The 16,532-nt window shown below is 47.6% G+C and overlaps 1 protein-coding gene across 9 annotated transcripts in view; it reads left to right on the forward strand.

Moving 5' to 3' along the window:
• Window positions 1–16,532, forward strand: part of SMARCA2 (SWI/SNF related, matrix associated, actin dependent regulator of chromatin, subfamily a, member 2) — a 179,600-nt gene that overhangs the window by 87,563 nt on the left and 75,505 nt on the right. For all 9 annotated transcript variants that reach the window (XM_046023940.1, XM_046023944.1, XM_046023941.1 and 6 more), the window contains 4 exons: window positions 1,054–1,217; window positions 6,775–7,002; window positions 10,881–10,958; window positions 15,846–16,064. In XM_046023940.1, coding sequence (XP_045879896.1) covers window positions 1,054–1,217; window positions 6,775–7,002; window positions 10,881–10,958; window positions 15,846–16,064 — 689 coding nt within the window. The remainder of the gene's footprint in view (window positions 1–1,053; window positions 1,218–6,774; window positions 7,003–10,880; window positions 10,959–15,845; window positions 16,065–16,532) is intronic.

Genomic DNA, 16,532 nt, shown 5'->3' on the forward strand with positions numbered 1-16,532 from the left:
CTAATTTGGGAGGCAGGTGGGGGACATCAGGCCCTGCCCCTGAGCGCCCTGCTCTGGGGTCTGGCGCTCTCCGCTCACCCTCCCACTCCCCCACCCCCATTGTGGAGTCCTTTCCGGTCCCCTGGGTTATATGCCACCACCGGGCTGGGTCGCAGGTCGCACCCTGTGAACTCAGCAGAATGTGCCCGTGCGAAGCAGCCTGACGAGCTTCCACGTGTGTGTACGGGTACCCATGGGGTTACTGTGGCTTCGGGTCTTGCTCATCGGGATAGAAATATTCCCAGCTTGATCACGCTCAGGAGCAATCCAAACGGTAAAATGCAGTGGAAATCGGTTTCCCTTTTTTTCCCCACCCTCTTGGCATCAACAAGTTCTCCCTCTAAATGCCCTTTGGTGAGATTGCCTTAAACCAATACAATAATGTTCGTAGGCACGTGTGTGCGTGTGTGTGTGTGTGTGTGTGTGTGTGTTGGTAGGTGGGCTTTTAAAAATTATTTGGTGTTTTAAAGCACAGAAATCTAGAAAATGTTTTCGTTAAGTTTTAGGTTAATGTGAGAATGTTCTAGAATTTGTGGCGTTACAAAGGCACACAGTCCTAAGTGTTTAAACCCAGCATTTTGAAACAATGGGTAGTAGACAGTGTTCCTTCTTCTTTTTTTTTTTTTTTAGATTTTATTTATTCATTGGACAGAGAGAGATCACAAGTAGGCAGAGAGAGAGAATGGGAAGCAGGCTCCCCGCTGAGCGGAGAGCCCGACACGGGGCTCGATCCCAGGACCCTAGAATCACGACCCGAGCCGAAGGAGGCTTTAACCCACTGAGCCACCCAGGCGCCCCGACAGTGTTCCTTCTTGATTTGAGAAAAATCTCTTTCTCTCTCTCTCTCTTAATTGCAGAATGTCTGAAGTTCCTTTCAAAAAGCAAAAAACCCAAAACCTCAGCGGATTACCTCACTAAGGCATCTGTTTCTCCAGGAGGCCGGCCGATCTCTCTAGCTCGGTGCCATTCTCGGATGGGAGTTCACTGGCAAATTTACTTTTCTTCTACCCCCAGGCACCACCAAGTCTGAGGACCGCGCTGCATTGCTGAAGAAATTCAACGAGCCCGGGTCCCAGTATTTCATATTCCTGCTGAGCACCCGAGCCGGCGGCCTGGGCTTGAACCTGCAGGCAGCGGATACCGTGGTCATCTTTGACAGCGACTGGAATCCTCACCAGGTCTGTCTGTCTCTCACACGGGTGCCCTGTGTCCCTTCTGGGACTACGGGGGCTGAAAGACTGGCGGTGTCATTGTTCACATGTGTGGGGAAGAACGGATTTCTGAAGGAGCCGTTGCTCTAGAGGGGACACGGCCGTGCACATCAGGATGGCTGTCCGCTTGCCTCCCTCGGGGGTAGGTAGTGAGACGTCGTCCACATGCCTTCGATGTGCCTTGAAAAGCTCCAGTGTGGGGATCCAGAAACTCCATTTCTGCTCCATTTTCAGCCCATCTCCTGGGATGGGTGTTTGGTTACAGGATAAATCACAAAAGCTCTGAAGCAAAAGCAGCAACAACTCACATTTATTAGACCCAACTCTGTGCCGGCCTCTTTGCGGGCATTGGTTCATTCCATTTTCCCAGTCCCGTAAGGTTGTCGATGTCACTAAATGCACCTTTCCAGGCAAGGAAACAAGTCCCCAGAAGCTGTAGTTGCTGAGGGTCAAACAATTAGTATATTTGTATACAATTAGTAGTTTTTCTTTTAGTCTGTGTGTTTTGTTTAAAATCGCCATCAAAGACCGTCCCCCGGAGCATCTACTACCGAGTTCTTTGAGCCAGGTCAATATACGCGTCAATATCCTCCTTTTTAGAGGTGTGCTTTGATGGTTGAAAACGCCCCAAAAATGGGTCTCTTGTAGCTCTCCTGGGGTTGCCTCTGACCTGTGGAGGTGGTGCGCCTGCTCGTGCAGAATTGGGTAGAATGATGTTCGCCGGGATTTGATTCATTTTGGAGCACATGTGAGTTCAAAACAGTAGACGGAAAACCGCAGGTCTCCCATAGGAATGGGAGGCGCACGTCAGTTTCACCCGGGCCGCAGGCTGCGCCTCGGTTTCCTCCCTGCAAACACGCCGAGCGGTCATCTCACGGGGTCACTGTGCAGACTGGGACGAAAAGGCTTAGGGGACCACTTGGGGCAGGGAATGGTCGTGGGATGCACAGAACGATGAGAGAGCTTTTTAAAAATGCACACACGCCTGCTTCCCATTCCCTGCCACCCCACACCCAGTTTTGCAGGTGCTTCCCAGACTTGTGGAGACATTCAAAAAGCTCCCCAGAGATTCTGCGTCATTTCTCTCCTAGCTGAGGGCCACTGATTTCAGGCCGGTGATTCCAAGCCTCGGGGAGGCCATGGCCACTGAACCCCTGCAGTGCCCCTCAGCCGTTCTATGTCAGTGCAGTAAAGAACATTTCTCTGGAAATGTCTGGACCTTGGAAAGGGTTCGGGAGCCACCAGCACAGAGTATATTAGTTCTAAGTCTTTGGGAAATATTTTAATATTTTTTATATATTGTTATAGCCCATGTTGCATTCCCCGGGCACAGGTGGAATTCTTATTCCAGTGGTAGACCTGCAGTTTTCCTGTTCACTGTTGGGAACTCAGCATCCGTCCCACATTTTGAGAGTGGCTGCAGGCCCACGGGCGCTGAGGCTCGGCTGGGCATCTAGGGGAGGAGATTGTGATTCTTCTCCTCCCTGGAGAGTTCAGGGTGATTTATATCACCCTACATCTGCTGCCTAACTCTTCCCTGAGAGGGGAAAAAAGAAATACTAGCTTGTCTCTAGGTGATTGGAGGGTTCGCTGGATTTTGTCTTTGGAGGTAAATACATCTGTGGCTTCTCCGCCTGCGTTGGCACAGTGGATTCCAAGTGCTGGGGCATTCATTGCCTCTAGACATGCTGATCTACCAGGGAAAGGATGCTGGGCCGTCCGTGCCTGGCTCTCTTTGTCTCCCTCCACGCCTCTCTCTCCTGTCTTCCCTCTTCCCCCTTCTGTCTCTCCTTCTCTCTCTGTCCCTTTGACTCTCCCCACTTTTCTCCCCCATCTCTCTCTCTCTCTCTCTCACTCACACACACACACACACTCACACACACACACACACACACCAGCTTACAACCCTTAACTAAAGGGGGAACTCCAGAACAATTCATTCACCTTTCCCTGTATTTGAACTAAAACTTGGGCAACAAAACACCAGGACCTCAAACTTCCTCTGGTCTAATTTACTACAGGTTCCCGGCCCGTGGACCATATATTTCTCCAAACATTTTTATCTGCCGTAGGTAGATTTCACTGCCCCCTGATTTGGGGAACTGGGCTGAACATATTTTTCATGTCCTCACTTAAATGTGGCCATCAGTTTGGGCAGATTTTTTTTTTTTTCATTTTCAGAAGTCAGTGATCTTTGAGTGATATTGATTTTCCATATACAAGGTAAGGAACTAACTTTCATTTAAGCAGCAAACTCCGCTGGATGCTACAAGGCAGTTCGCAAATTTCTTACCGAATTCTCGGAATACCTTCCACGTAAGGAAACCAGTCAGTAACAGCTTTTCCGTGTCTGTCTGGCTGTGAATCCTGGCTTTGGGCCCTTTCCACGCTGTACCCCTGCATAAAGGTTGCATGGTCCCCAAGGTGAAAGTTGTGGAGCTCTTTTTACCATCTCGGTTTTAGCATGCACTGGGGGAAAAAAAAGGCATTTGTAGTAATTCTTTGTCACATTGAGTCAAAATTAAGGCACATGGACCAAATCGTGGTTCTGTTCGACAGAAGTTGACAGACTGAAGAAGAGAGAGGCATACAAGTCGCCGCTGGGGGCTCTTGTTAGAAGTAAAGTTAGAACACACGCTTGTGGCATTAGCAGTAAAATCCTGCGGGATTACCGAGGCTCTCATTTCCAAACTGTGGATTGGAAACATGGGTTGGTGCCCTTACTATTGGCCCATGGAGCTGGAGTTGAGTTGTTCAGACTGTTACCTGGGAGGCCCTCTTCTCAGACTAGGTTCTTGTCTTCAGGTACAATCACATCTGCTTAGCGTGATGAAGCGCCTCCTCCCTAAGACCTCAGAAGTACTGACGAATCCATCCAGTAACAGCACCACGGACACCCCCTCCCCATTTTGACTTAGAGACGCACAGGCTTACATTCTGTAAACTGCTTCAGGCTAGAAACACTAATTTTTGCTGCTTTCCAAATAGATAAATGGCTTTATAGACACAACACACCACTGCCAGCCCCACAAAACAAAACCCAACAGAACCCCTCATCGCGGCCCGCTGGCAGGGACTCATGGACTTAAGACCCCCTTTGTAGATGCCCCAGGCCCTCTGCTTCCTTGCCTGTCATCGTCTTCTGTCACCCGGATCGCAATATTTTTGTGATTTGTCAGCATCTTCTAGGGTGGAGGTCAGCAAACTCAGACCTGGGGGCTTTTGTAAGACCTGTGAGCTGAGAATGGTTTTCCCTCATTTTTAAGTAGAAAAATGTAATATGGGGGAAAAAGAAGATGATGATCCGTTTTTTGGTGAGAACAGGTGCTGAGTGTTTGCTCTGGGCCCAGACAGCCTGGAATTTTTACTATTCATAGAAACTTAACTGTTGGGCCGTTGCAGAAGCAGTTCCCTGACCCCGTTCTAGAGGATAACCGGAGGCTGCCAGCACACAGCTCGCCGTCTCGGTCACTGCCTCGGTCGCTGCCTCGCCGTGCTGCTGAGAGTGCGTTGAGAGAATGGTTGAACCAAGTCTTCCAAATGATTATTTAGGCCTCTGCCTCCTGCTCCCCAACTTTGGATTTCACTTACCCACCTCACTTTCTCCTCTTTGGAAAATCATCTGATCTGGATGGGTGCTAGCTGCGTTCATGGGTCAGTTGTCCGATATTTGACATTATTCAGACATCTTCTGAGGAACAATTTTTGCCTCATTAGTCTTTTTTTTTTTTTAAAGATTTTATTTTTTTTATTTGACAGAGAGAGATCACAAGTTGGCAGAGAGGCAGGCAGAGAGAGAGGAAGGGAAGCAGGCTCCCCGCTGAGCAGAGAGCCCGATGCGGGGCTCGATCCCAGAACCCTGGGATCATGATCTGAGCCGAAGGCAGAGGCTTAAGCCACTGAGCCACCCAGGCGCCCTGCCTCATTAGTTTTTTATTTATTTGTCAGAGAGAGAGGGAGAGAGAGAGAGAGAATGCACAAGCAGGCAGAGTGGCAGGCAGAGGCGGAGAGAGAAGCAGGCTCCCCGCCAAGCAAGGAGCCGGATGCAGGACTCTATCCCAGGACGCTGGGATCATGACTTAAGGCGAAGGCAGCAGCTTAACTGACTGAGGCACCCAGGCATCCCTCATTAGTCTTTTAATCATAGAGGTCCCTGCAGCGAAGACAGCGGTGGGGAGGGGGGTCCCCTGGGTGGACTTTGACCCGTTGTCACCTGTGGCACATGCACGACCAGGAACCTCACGCGGTCCAGGGGATGAGCTTAGAGCTGCGGAATACAGCTCTGTGTGAAATCAGGATGCGGGACACAAGGGACCGACTTTTGGCCTAAAAATGTAAACAGGTCTAAGGGGGACGCATGGAAATCACTCCTTAGCATGGGCGCAGAGACCGTCGCCTGGGCCAGAAGGAGTAAAAGTGACGGACTGAGAAGGTTTTATTCTGTAGCATTAAAACCAGGTAACTTGGCCTCAGGTTTAGGGAAGGTTTTGATCAAAAGATTTCATTAAAACCTTTTTCTTCTTCTAAGAGTAATATATGTTTAAAGCAGAAAAAAAAAAGTTAAACCATTTAAACATAAAAGGAGGAAAATTTAATAGTAAGTCTTCTCTCATTACTTGGGAATGTCAATATCGATGGCATGTCCCCTCCTGCCTTTCCTTGGTCTGGGTCCTCTTGTACCTACTTATGTAGCTTGTAGTTTTTACTTGCCATAGCTCTGTGTCACACTAAGTTTCTAGTTGATTTGTATGGTACTATACAGTATATAGTATGTGGTACTTAAGATTACAAAGACTAATTATTTTAACTAATCTGTTGTTGATTTTTTATTTAATTCTGCTTTTCAAAAATTGTAAATGATACTTAACAGCGAGAGGTACACCCTTATTTGTAAATCTTGGTACATATCCATGGTTGTTAAAATAGGATAAGTTGCCGGAAGTACAGTTTCGGGAGTCAAGGAACCTTTTTCACACCTCTGATACACACGGCCAGATTTCTGCCCCCCAAATGTGTATTACACTAGCAATCCTTTTCATTCCCCAAACTGAAGATTGTGTCTCTGGTGGGTTTAGATGCCAGGAGATCTGTCCCCTGAGCAACCCCTGTATGTACAGTGTGTGTGTATGTGTGTGGGTGTGTGCGTGTGTATGTGTGTGTAATTCATGACTGTTTTTAAAATCTTCTTGAAAAAAAAAATCTCCTTGAACACTTGATACCAGCGTCCATGATTTCTTCCAATTTAAGGTCACTTATAGGTAATACCAGAGTCCTAATTCTGACATCAAATGTATTGAGTTTTGTTTTGTTGTTTAGCTGGGGACTAACGCTGATGGTGAATGGAGCTCCGTGGAGCCCAGCTTCCCTCCGTTAGGGAGGAACGAGCAGTGAAAGCAGAATCTTTGATGCGTGCGGGTGGTGAAATAGCCCTCCCTCCCGTCTGGGGCAGGCTCCGCTTGCTCATGGGCACGGGTGCCACTCATGGGCATGGTTGCCGCTCACGGCCTGTCCTTGTCCCGCACAGGATCTGCAAGCACAGGACCGAGCTCACCGCATCGGTCAGCAGAACGAGGTGCGGGTGCTGAGGCTGTGCACCGTGAACAGCGTGGAGGAAAAGATTCTCGCCGCCGCCAAGTACAAGCTGAACGTGGATCAGAAGGTGATCCAGGCGGGCATGTTTGACCAGAAGTCCTCGAGCCACGAGCGGAGGGCGTTCCTGCAGGCCATCCTGGAGCACGAGGAGGAAAATGAGGTATTACAGAAAGCCGAGTGCATGAGATCCGACAGTGACCTTCTGTCTCGGGAGGATTAAGAATGACCTCTTTGTTCTTTAAAGAATTTCCTGGGCTGGCGTTAATTAAAATGAATAAATTAGCGGCTATCTTCCATCCCAAGCCCAGAAAGCCTCTGAAAGTGATCCAAGCCAGGGCCTTGGGAAGCATTTGCTAGAGGCACCATGAGGCTCAGCCAGGACTCGCTTCTTCCCAGGTTTCTCCCCAGAGGTGCAACCCAGGCCTGGGGCTGGGTCGTGTTATAAATACCGCCCTCTGTAGGGCGCACGCAGAACTACAGCCTGGCCCCTTGGGCAGGAGGCTGGTAGGGACAAAACCCACCAATGAGGCAAGACCCCTGGGGAGGAAGGGCCCGTCCTTGCCCTTTCTCTCTGCCATCCCCCGGGGCCCTCTGTTGTCTTTTGCCTTTTGATTAAGCACCTCAGTATGCTTGTAGGACAAGCCCTCACAACCACCTGAACCTATTTGCTCCTACTGGGAAAGCATGGCATTTACCTCCAATTCGGATTTTTTTGTACAAGCTGATCAACAGCTGAGAAAACGACCAGTTTAAAAAAAAGAAAGAAAGAAAGAAAAAGAAAAGTAAAGAACCTCTTTTTCTTTGGCAAGGTTGTTCAAAGAACACATTGCTTATGTTTCTCTAAGGGGGGATCTTCAGGTCATCACTGGTTTTTTGTTTGTTGTTGGTTTTTTAGATTGCCAGTTTGGGCAATTTTTTTTTAGATTTTATTTATTAGAGAGAGAGAGAGAGAGCATAAGCGGGAGGAGGGGCAGAGGAAGAGGGAGAAGCAGACTCCTCGCTGAGCCGGGAGCCCGAGCTGGGGCTCGATCCCAGGACCCCGGGATCATGACCTGAGCCGAAGGCAGACGCTTCACCGACTGAGCCACCCAGGCGCCCCACCAGTTTTATTAATTCCGTACTAAATTTTCAGCCCAAATGGATTTGAAAGAGATTGAAAGACATAGTTCCAGTGTAGTCTAGAAAACTGTGCAAAAATTCCAGCACCCCTCCTTATCACGGGGTTATCTTGGGATGGACACGTTTGGTTTGATATCCCTGTATTCGTAAACTGAAGAGCGGGTTGACCTTACAGCGACCAGGGGAGCACCCTTCTCATTGCATATATTAGATGCAGCTTGACTTTGCCTTCTGTAGGATATAGGTTTTTGAAATCTCCTATAAATTATAAGGCAAATTCTTTTCTCTTCAGATAGTATAAATCTTTTGCCTTTTATTTATTTATTTTTAAGATTTTATTTATTTATTTGTTTGACAGACAGAGAGATCACAAGTAGGCAGAGAGGCAGGCAGAGAGAGAGAGGAGGAAGCAGGCTCCCTGCTGAGCAGAGAGCCCGATGCGGGGCTCAATCCCAGAACCCTGGGATCATGACCTGATCCAAAGGCAGAGGCTTTAACCCACTGAGCCGCCCAGGCGCCCTGGAGTTTGGTATTTAAATGAATCCTGAAATAAAGCTTTACACACACAGAAGAGCATTTTTCTGGGGTGTTTCCTCCTAACTTGTCTTCCATATCGGACGAGTTATGTATGCAGTTTCATTAAAATAATGAAAAGTAGGCATGCACATGCGTTCCTACCTTGACACACATTTTTAAAATTTTGATCTCGAATAGTTCACCATTCTGATTCTCAAAACTGAATATGGGATACAGGTTTGATTTCTTAAAATTAAGTATTTGGTACTAATTTAGAATCAGGTTTTCGGGTGATTTTGTCATTGTTGTTTTTATGGTTTACACACCTGGGAGCGTAAACGAAAGGGGGACCTGCGACACATGCGGTCCCAAAGCAGGTGTGGGCCGAGCTGACACTCAGCCCAAGGCCTCCACTGGGTTTTTGCTTCATTTGTTTTGTGAAGACCTTGGGAAAACAGAAGCTGGCCTGGCTTACATGGGGGCGCAAGGGAGCCTGGAACTTTCCCTCCCTCCTAGGCTGCGGGGACATGTCAGGATCTCCCAGCCCTGGGGGCCGCTGGGGTGGGGGGCTGGAGTGGGATCATTACAAGCAGTCTTGCTGGGGCTCCAAGCTCCTTCGGGGCTGTGGGTGTGTCAGACACGGTACCCATTTTCTGGGTGGCCTTCGGGATGTGAAGATGTTTGGGGACACTGAAGACTGCAGTCAAGGCCTCTGGTACCAGATATGAAGGCCACTATCTGCCTGGTTGACAGGCCAGGAAGGACTAAGGCACAAAGAGTCCAGGAAAAGATTTCACCCGCCTCCCAGGCATTCCGGTCTCTGGGAAGATCAGACCACTTTAAGCAGTCTTCTTGCCAGTTTACAAGAGAATCTTTTTTTTCTTTTTTTAAGATTATTTATTTGACAGACAGAGATCACAAGTAGGCAGAGAGGCAGGCAGAGGGAGGGGAAGGGAAGCAGGCTCCCCGCTGAGCAGAGAGCCCGATGCGGGGCTCGATCCCAGGACCCTGAGACCATGACCAGAACTGAAGGCAGGCGCCCCATAAGACAATCTTTTCATCCTAATCCCCGGGAAGTCGGAGTCCTCTATTGTGTAGACAATGAGTGGACAGTATGAGGTTCTCGGTGTAGAGCAGGCAAAGCCGAGCACATTTTCACCAAAGGACCTGATAACCAGATTCTGTGTATGGTAAAATATCAGCCCCCTGCTAGCTAGTCTTCATCAGATGAACTAGAATATTGAGACAAATTGACTTTAATCAGTCTAGAGATGAACTACCATAGAAAGTGTCTTAGAAGTAATTATTAACTTGAATCATTAGAGTTTTGCATTATGGAAATGCATTCATTTCTAACACAGCACGTCAGACATTATCTTGGGAAGCACCCGAGTTATCTCATTTAAGCCGCTCGTACACTCACACTGTTTCTAGAACAAGGTGCCTCGTTGTGAATGTATAATTTGGGAAATTGGATGTTTGAAGTTCTGGGTTTTCCTCCTTCCTCCTCCTGCTAATACACTGAAATTCTCCGTTCAATTTTTAACACGCTTAGCCAGCATATGATAAAAATAATTTTGGAAGGTAAGTTCTGCAGCTTCTGCCCAACTTTTAAAATCATGTTTTTCTTCAAGTATGGAAGTCATCACATTTTTAGGAAGCTGGAGAACTTGCTTCTGAGGAATTTGCAGAGAGAGCACGTGCCTTGGTCTAACACAATATAAAAAGGAAATGTTAGCCCTTGTGTACCTGCTTTCTCTGCTTAATTTAATTTTTTTTAATCAAGGATAGTTTGGGGGGGGGTTGTGACAGCTACATTCTGAATTGTCCCATCCACAGCTTTAACCATTAGCATAAGAATTCCCACTGAAAGACACTGCTGATATATATCTTAAAGGCTCTGCATTTGACCTGTCTATGTAATTTTAAGGTCTTGCTCTGTGCCTAGTCACAAACTATCAGCTATTTTTATTCGAAAATAAGCACTTACGTGTAGATTGAGATTAATAGAAGTAAAAGGATTTATGTTAGGCACTTTCCTCTGTGCATTTCCGTACTTAAATGTTGCAACTTCTCTTCAGAGTAAATGTCATACCCATTTTACAGATGAGGTCATTGAGGTGGGGAGACGTTAAGTATCTTTGTTTTAATAGTAAAAGTTCCATGCCCCTAAAACCCCGGGTTTTTCATCGTGTACCATGTTTGCTTTACAAACAGATTTTTCTCGGGGAAGATGGTTTGAATGGCTTGTGAAATAACAATGGCAAAGATGACACCCAGTGACCATTGTCTTTGCTTTCTGGATGTGGTCTGCAGGACAGACCCACGTGACTCCTTGGTACCTTGCCCACTTGTCCAAGCTCTTCCTTAAAGCCTGCTAAGTCCTTGTGTTCTTGACCCCAGGAAGAAGATGAAGTGCCCGACGATGAAACTCTGAACCAAATGATTGCTCGACGAGAAGAAGAATTTGATCTCTTTATGGTAATGTCATAGGAACTCATGCCCCTTTCTCTGTTGACCCGAGATGTCCGGAGCTCGCATGCCCCGGTGGCATTTCGTTTGTGAAGCCTGTGACTTCCCTTCAGTTCAGAGGCTGCAAACTGGCTGCGTTTAGCCTACAGACATATTTTGTTTGGCCCACGCAGGTTTTTTTTTAAATTTCCAATTTGTTGCCAACAAAAAAAGAATCCTGATTTCTGGCTTCTCCTGAAAAAGGAGAATAGGCAATACCAGGCCCACGTCTCTGTGTGGATGCCGTCGGCCAGGGCTTAGTGGCAGCTGTGCCCTCTGGACAGGCCATGTGGTCCACAGCTTTGCTACAGATTCCCTACGCCCCCCCCCCCCCCAACCTGCTGCCCCCTTCCTGGCTCATTTCTAATTCCAGGCCAGCGTCTTCCGGGAAACCTGCCCAGCTTCTGTAGATGGTCTGTCGCCATTCCCTTGCTGTCTCCTCACTGGGTCACAACAAACATGCCCCACGGTGACCCAACAACAGGGTCATGCCTCTTAACAGTGACGGGAGCCTGCTGAAGGGAATGGGAACCTTCCAGAAGCATCTCAAGGTGCAGCTTTGATGTGTCACCTTTCAGTGGAAGAGTCAGTTGGATTTCACTGGTCTGGACAGGTAGAAAAAAACCTTGACATTTGAGGATTTAACATCCACGGCTTCAACCTCAATGTTCCACGCTACGTAGGTAGTCACGGGTAATTTGCGGAAATCTGCATTCGGTTTGTGTGCATGGCCTGCCAAGGTCAGGACGTGTGGAAGCAAGCCCCCTTGGCGAGCGAAGGAGGCCCTGAGGAGGGATGTTTTACTCCATTCTCAGGGCATGTGGGTAACTCTCTATCTCTGCTTCCCCGACGCTCAGAACAGCTCGCGGCGCGTAGTGCTTGCTTCACAAATACCGACTGAATGAATGGCGGCCCTTGCAAAATGTTAGGCCTTGAGACGATGTCAGCGTGGATCAGGACATAGAAAAGTTGCCAGGCCCCCTCCACTACCATCAATCATGCGGATCTTCCTGACATGTAGTTTGATGGCGGAATGAGAGGATAAATGTGAGCTGTAACGTGGAGCCACCTCCCCAGTCTGAGTGCCCTCAGGTGTCAGACACGCAGTTTGCAGGAGTGAGGCGAGTCGAGGGGTGAGGGAGGGGGCGGTGGTGGTAACCCAGAGCTGCATTGTCTGAGGGGGACAGGACCCCAAGCCCCATGGAGCCAGGAATTCCAGATTGCCAAGAGAAGCTGGAAATCTAGGTTTCTCGTGTGTGACCGCTGGGTTTCAAAATGTTTGCGGCTAAATTCAATTTTTTATTATGATCTAATACTGCGTGCCAAACAAAACGGGACCCTGGGCCAGAGATGACCCACAGGATTTGCGTTCTCTGTCTTCTTTGTGCCGGCAGTCCGAGAAAGGAGTTCTAGCTGTGTGGAGGCTTCCTTTTTTTCTTTTTCTGGCGGGGATTTTGTAATTTTTGTCTAGGGAACAGTCGTTGTGTCTACACATAACGATTCAAGATAAAAAGACACTTAGTTCTCTGTGAGGGAAGTTTTAGGTAGCCATGGGAATGATTCCCAACCTGGAATGTGTACTTTCCTCCCCTCTCCCCATGCACCACCCTCCCTGGGTTGGGCCATTTTGGATCAAAATGATGCAACAGGGTCATATAACAGCATGGTCCATGTAGGGTGTTCGTAAAACCGAAATTTCTTTTTTGTTTTTAAGATTTTATTTATTTATTTGACAGACAGAGAACACAAGTAGGCAGAGAGGCAGGCAGAGAGAGAGAGAGGGAAGCAGGCTCCCCGCTGAGCAGAGAGCCCGATGCGGGGCTCGATCCCAGGACCCCGAGATCATGACCCGAGCCAAAGGCACAGGCTTAACCCACTGAGCCACCAGACACCCAAAAAACCAAAATTTCTTAACTTAAACTGTTGGTCCCTCCCTTTATAGCCCATTCTCTACTGAGGGACGTTAGAGATACACAGAGGAAGCAGACATTTTTTTTTTCTATCCTTGAGGAACTTATTAAAACTTGGATTTCTGGGGACCACGGGGGCAAGAGGCCCTCCGCTTCCCTGGCTGCTCACTGACTGGCAATAATTCAGCATGACCCACAGCTCAAATACTCCTGAGGCCAGGAATGGAGCAGCTGCCTGTCATTGCACAAACCAGAGCAGGCCCAGAGATGGAGATTGCCATCGGTAGCCCCAAAGTGAGGGGAGAAGAGGACTTCCTTTCTCTGACTTTTGGGCTGGGTATTTGCAGAAATTGAAAGCCTTGGCGGGGGCGGGGAGGAAGTAATGGAATGTCTGGCCAAGGCCCAGCCTTCTTTTAATTTGGGAATATTTTATCATGCAAAGAACAGGGTTAGAACGAGTGAAGCCGGCGAGGGAGCCCCTTTTGGTCGGCATTTCAATTTGGGGGCATGTTCTGCTTGTTTCTCAATGGTTGACTTCTCATTTTTGAATTATACAAATTTGGGGTTGGGTTTGGGGGTGTTTGGTTTTTTTTTTTTTCCATCTAAGCAGCAGCCGCCTTTGGCCAGTTTACTGTGCATTAGCACTTCCACCAGGGGGCAGGAAATCAAACTTGAATCCTTGCCAGCCGCTCTGATGACTTTCAGTGAGACAAGAATGGAATGGGAGCTAGATTCGGATTTCATATATTTAACCTTTTTATCCCTTATTATTAAAAAAAAAAGTTCTCTGTAAAATTTAATATAAGCTTATGATTTGGTTTCTCGTAGACATGGGAGTTAAATAACACTCATCAAGCACACAGTCTCTTTAAAATAAAACCTTTCTTTTGAATATTTTTCTCATTTCCTTCCAAAAATGGGACTTCAGAAACAGTGATCTTTCATGCCGGTTCCCTATGAATTTTACCTAAAAAGATCTTTGACACACCAAGGTACAAATATGAAACATTTTGGTAATATACAAGCATGAAACTTTATAAACTGTTATGTTCCCTACAAAGGCAAGAAGTACTTTTTAAAAAAAACCTAACTGTACTTGTTAACACAACATTTATTTAATCAGGTCTTAAGACAAATATACTCATGTTGTACCTGAATAGTAAATTAGACATCCTTGCGTATCACATTCAGATTTCGTTCTGGTCTTCCGCAAGTAGAAATCCCTAGGGAGAGATGCAGCCGTCAGAACTTTAAGCTTATTGAAAAATAGTGCATCAGCCCTTTCTAAAAGAAAAAAAAAAAAAGCAAGTGCCATTTATTTTTCATATCCAATTTTATATATCAATTCACTTTTTATTTTTTATACCAATTTGTTTTTCTTTCTATGTCAGAAAAGAGTATGTTCCCAATTGTGGACAACTGCATGGTGTAAGTCATTTTTAACAGTTCTTGATTTAGGTAATGGTGGTCAAACCAAAAACCAAAATGTCATCTCAGTAGACTGCATTAACCCAAAAAAGTGTGTTTTGTTGGTTTTTTTTTTTTTTTTTTCATATCAGCAGTCTACAGTGGTGTGCGGAGGGCGCTCGGAGAGTCCCCTCTCCAGGCTGCATCGCCAGCAAGGCACACACTGTGCTATCATGCAAGTTTGCTGGATCCCGTATCTGATCCCAGAGCGTCAGGAGGCAGGATTAAGAACAGCCTGTCCAGCTAACTATAGCACATGACAGAACAGGACGGCCGCATTTATCCACCCATGGGGCTCCCCCATGCTGCAGGCCTGCCCCATCTTGGGGATATAATGATTTCCAAAAAAAAGTTGAAGCGCCGTTTAAGGGACTTTGAACTTGAATTTTTTATGTGGATCCTAGAGGTCAAGTTTGGATTTGAGTAGAAATGTCGTTGACCTTCGGTTGCCGGTTTTAACGCTTACGAAAAAGTTATGTTGAATCCCCGTTTCAGTACGGTAGAACCAAAGGAGGAAAGGGGAAAGGTAAATCATTGAACGGTTAATGGTCTATTCGATTGTAGCAATAATACATCTAGCTAGCAACCTCTCTATCTACCTACCTATCTATCTGTATACTTATATAACTAACGTATGCAGCCGTCCAGTGGAGGTTTTATTTGCTTTTTGAAGCTAGCACATTGTTTAACTACAGGTTAGAGCCAAGTATGCGGCACTTAACTGTCTTACAGGCGCACTGGATTTTTTCAAAGCAAGCAAGAGGTAGGGCACAGGCATTTGGGAGTCTAGGAAAATATGTGAAAGAGAGACACTTCACTCATGACCTGAGCAGCTGAGATGAGCTCGACCTTCTTCTCTGGTGCTGTGGCATTTTCGTAAGAGCTCGACTTTTTAAAAGCTAGAGCTGAAGGACATCCCTCTCGCAGAGCCCACAGTGCGCCAAAAATTCAATACCTCCGTGGCTGAATGACTAATCAAGCCTTTAACATGCCCACGTGTCCCAGTCCAAGGGTCGCCCCTCAGTTGTTTAATTAAAAGCATGAGCCCTATTGAGGAGAGGGAAGTTTTCTTCATGGAGTTTTTCTTTCCTGGGCTTACAGAGTATTTGGATGCCAGGGAAGCAGTGAGTTATTTTAAATACATCTCCAATAGGACTTTCCTCACTACGCCTTAAAGCGGGAGCTTTGTGCACACGCAGGCGTAGTACAGGAATTTTTAAAGAGTGTCTTTTAGAGGCATGAATTTCGAAGATGGGGTCCAGAGGGAGGGAAGAGATTTTTACCTTGCAGAATCCCCGTGGGGACAGGGTGCTCGAGGAATGAGCTGGAACATGTCAGCCAGGATCGAGCGACTTTATGGGAAAAGCAGAGAGGGACCCTGAAACCACAGGAGGTGACCCGGGGACGTTTTGTGTGCCGTGAGGTCGACCCTGTGCCGAGTCCCCGTTCCCACTGGTGACACTGTCGTTACTGCCTCCAGCGTATGGACATGGACCGGCGGAGGGAGGATGCCCGGAACCCGAAGCGGAAGCCCCGCCTCATGGAGGAGGACGAGCTGCCCTCCTGGATTATTAAGGACGACGCCGAAGTAGAGCGGCTCACGTGTGAGGAAGAGGAGGAGAAGATATTTGGGAGAGGGTCTCGCCAGCGCCGGGACGTGGACTACAGTGACGCCCTCACGGAGAAGCAGTGGCTGAGGGTAGGTGTGGCTGCTTTCTTACCTGTGCTTGCCAGGCGGACGCCCCTGTGGGCTTGAGCGATCGGGAGCCCAGGGACAAGTGTCCAGGGAAAGCCGAGGCGGCTCTTGAACACGGGGAAGGTCGTTTGACGGTGGCAGTGGCCTCTTTGCGTTTCACGGCAGGGCCTTGAAGTTCACGAGAGCAGAACTGGCCACTGGCAACGCTTCATGACCACTGGCCTGGTCGTGCCTCACTGTCGGATTTAGGATCAGAATGCGGAAGGGGGTCCAAGGGATCTTTTTCGTTGTTCCCCCTCCCATTTCCTGGTCTTGACTCGGAGTTTTACTTTTCCAAGGCCTGCGGAGAGAGTCTGGAGACAGTGTGGTTTCTAGCTGCGTGGTTCCTTCCTTGACCCAAAGAAATTAGAGCTGGAAGGTGGCTTTGGACGCTCTTGGTTTTAGGGACAAAGAAGTCGTGGCCCAGAGAGG

The sequence above is a fragment of the Meles meles genome, chromosome 11, assembly GCF_922984935.1.
Source record: "Meles meles chromosome 11, mMelMel3.1 paternal haplotype, whole genome shotgun sequence".
Lineage (NCBI taxonomy): Eukaryota > Metazoa > Chordata > Mammalia > Carnivora > Mustelidae > Meles > Meles meles.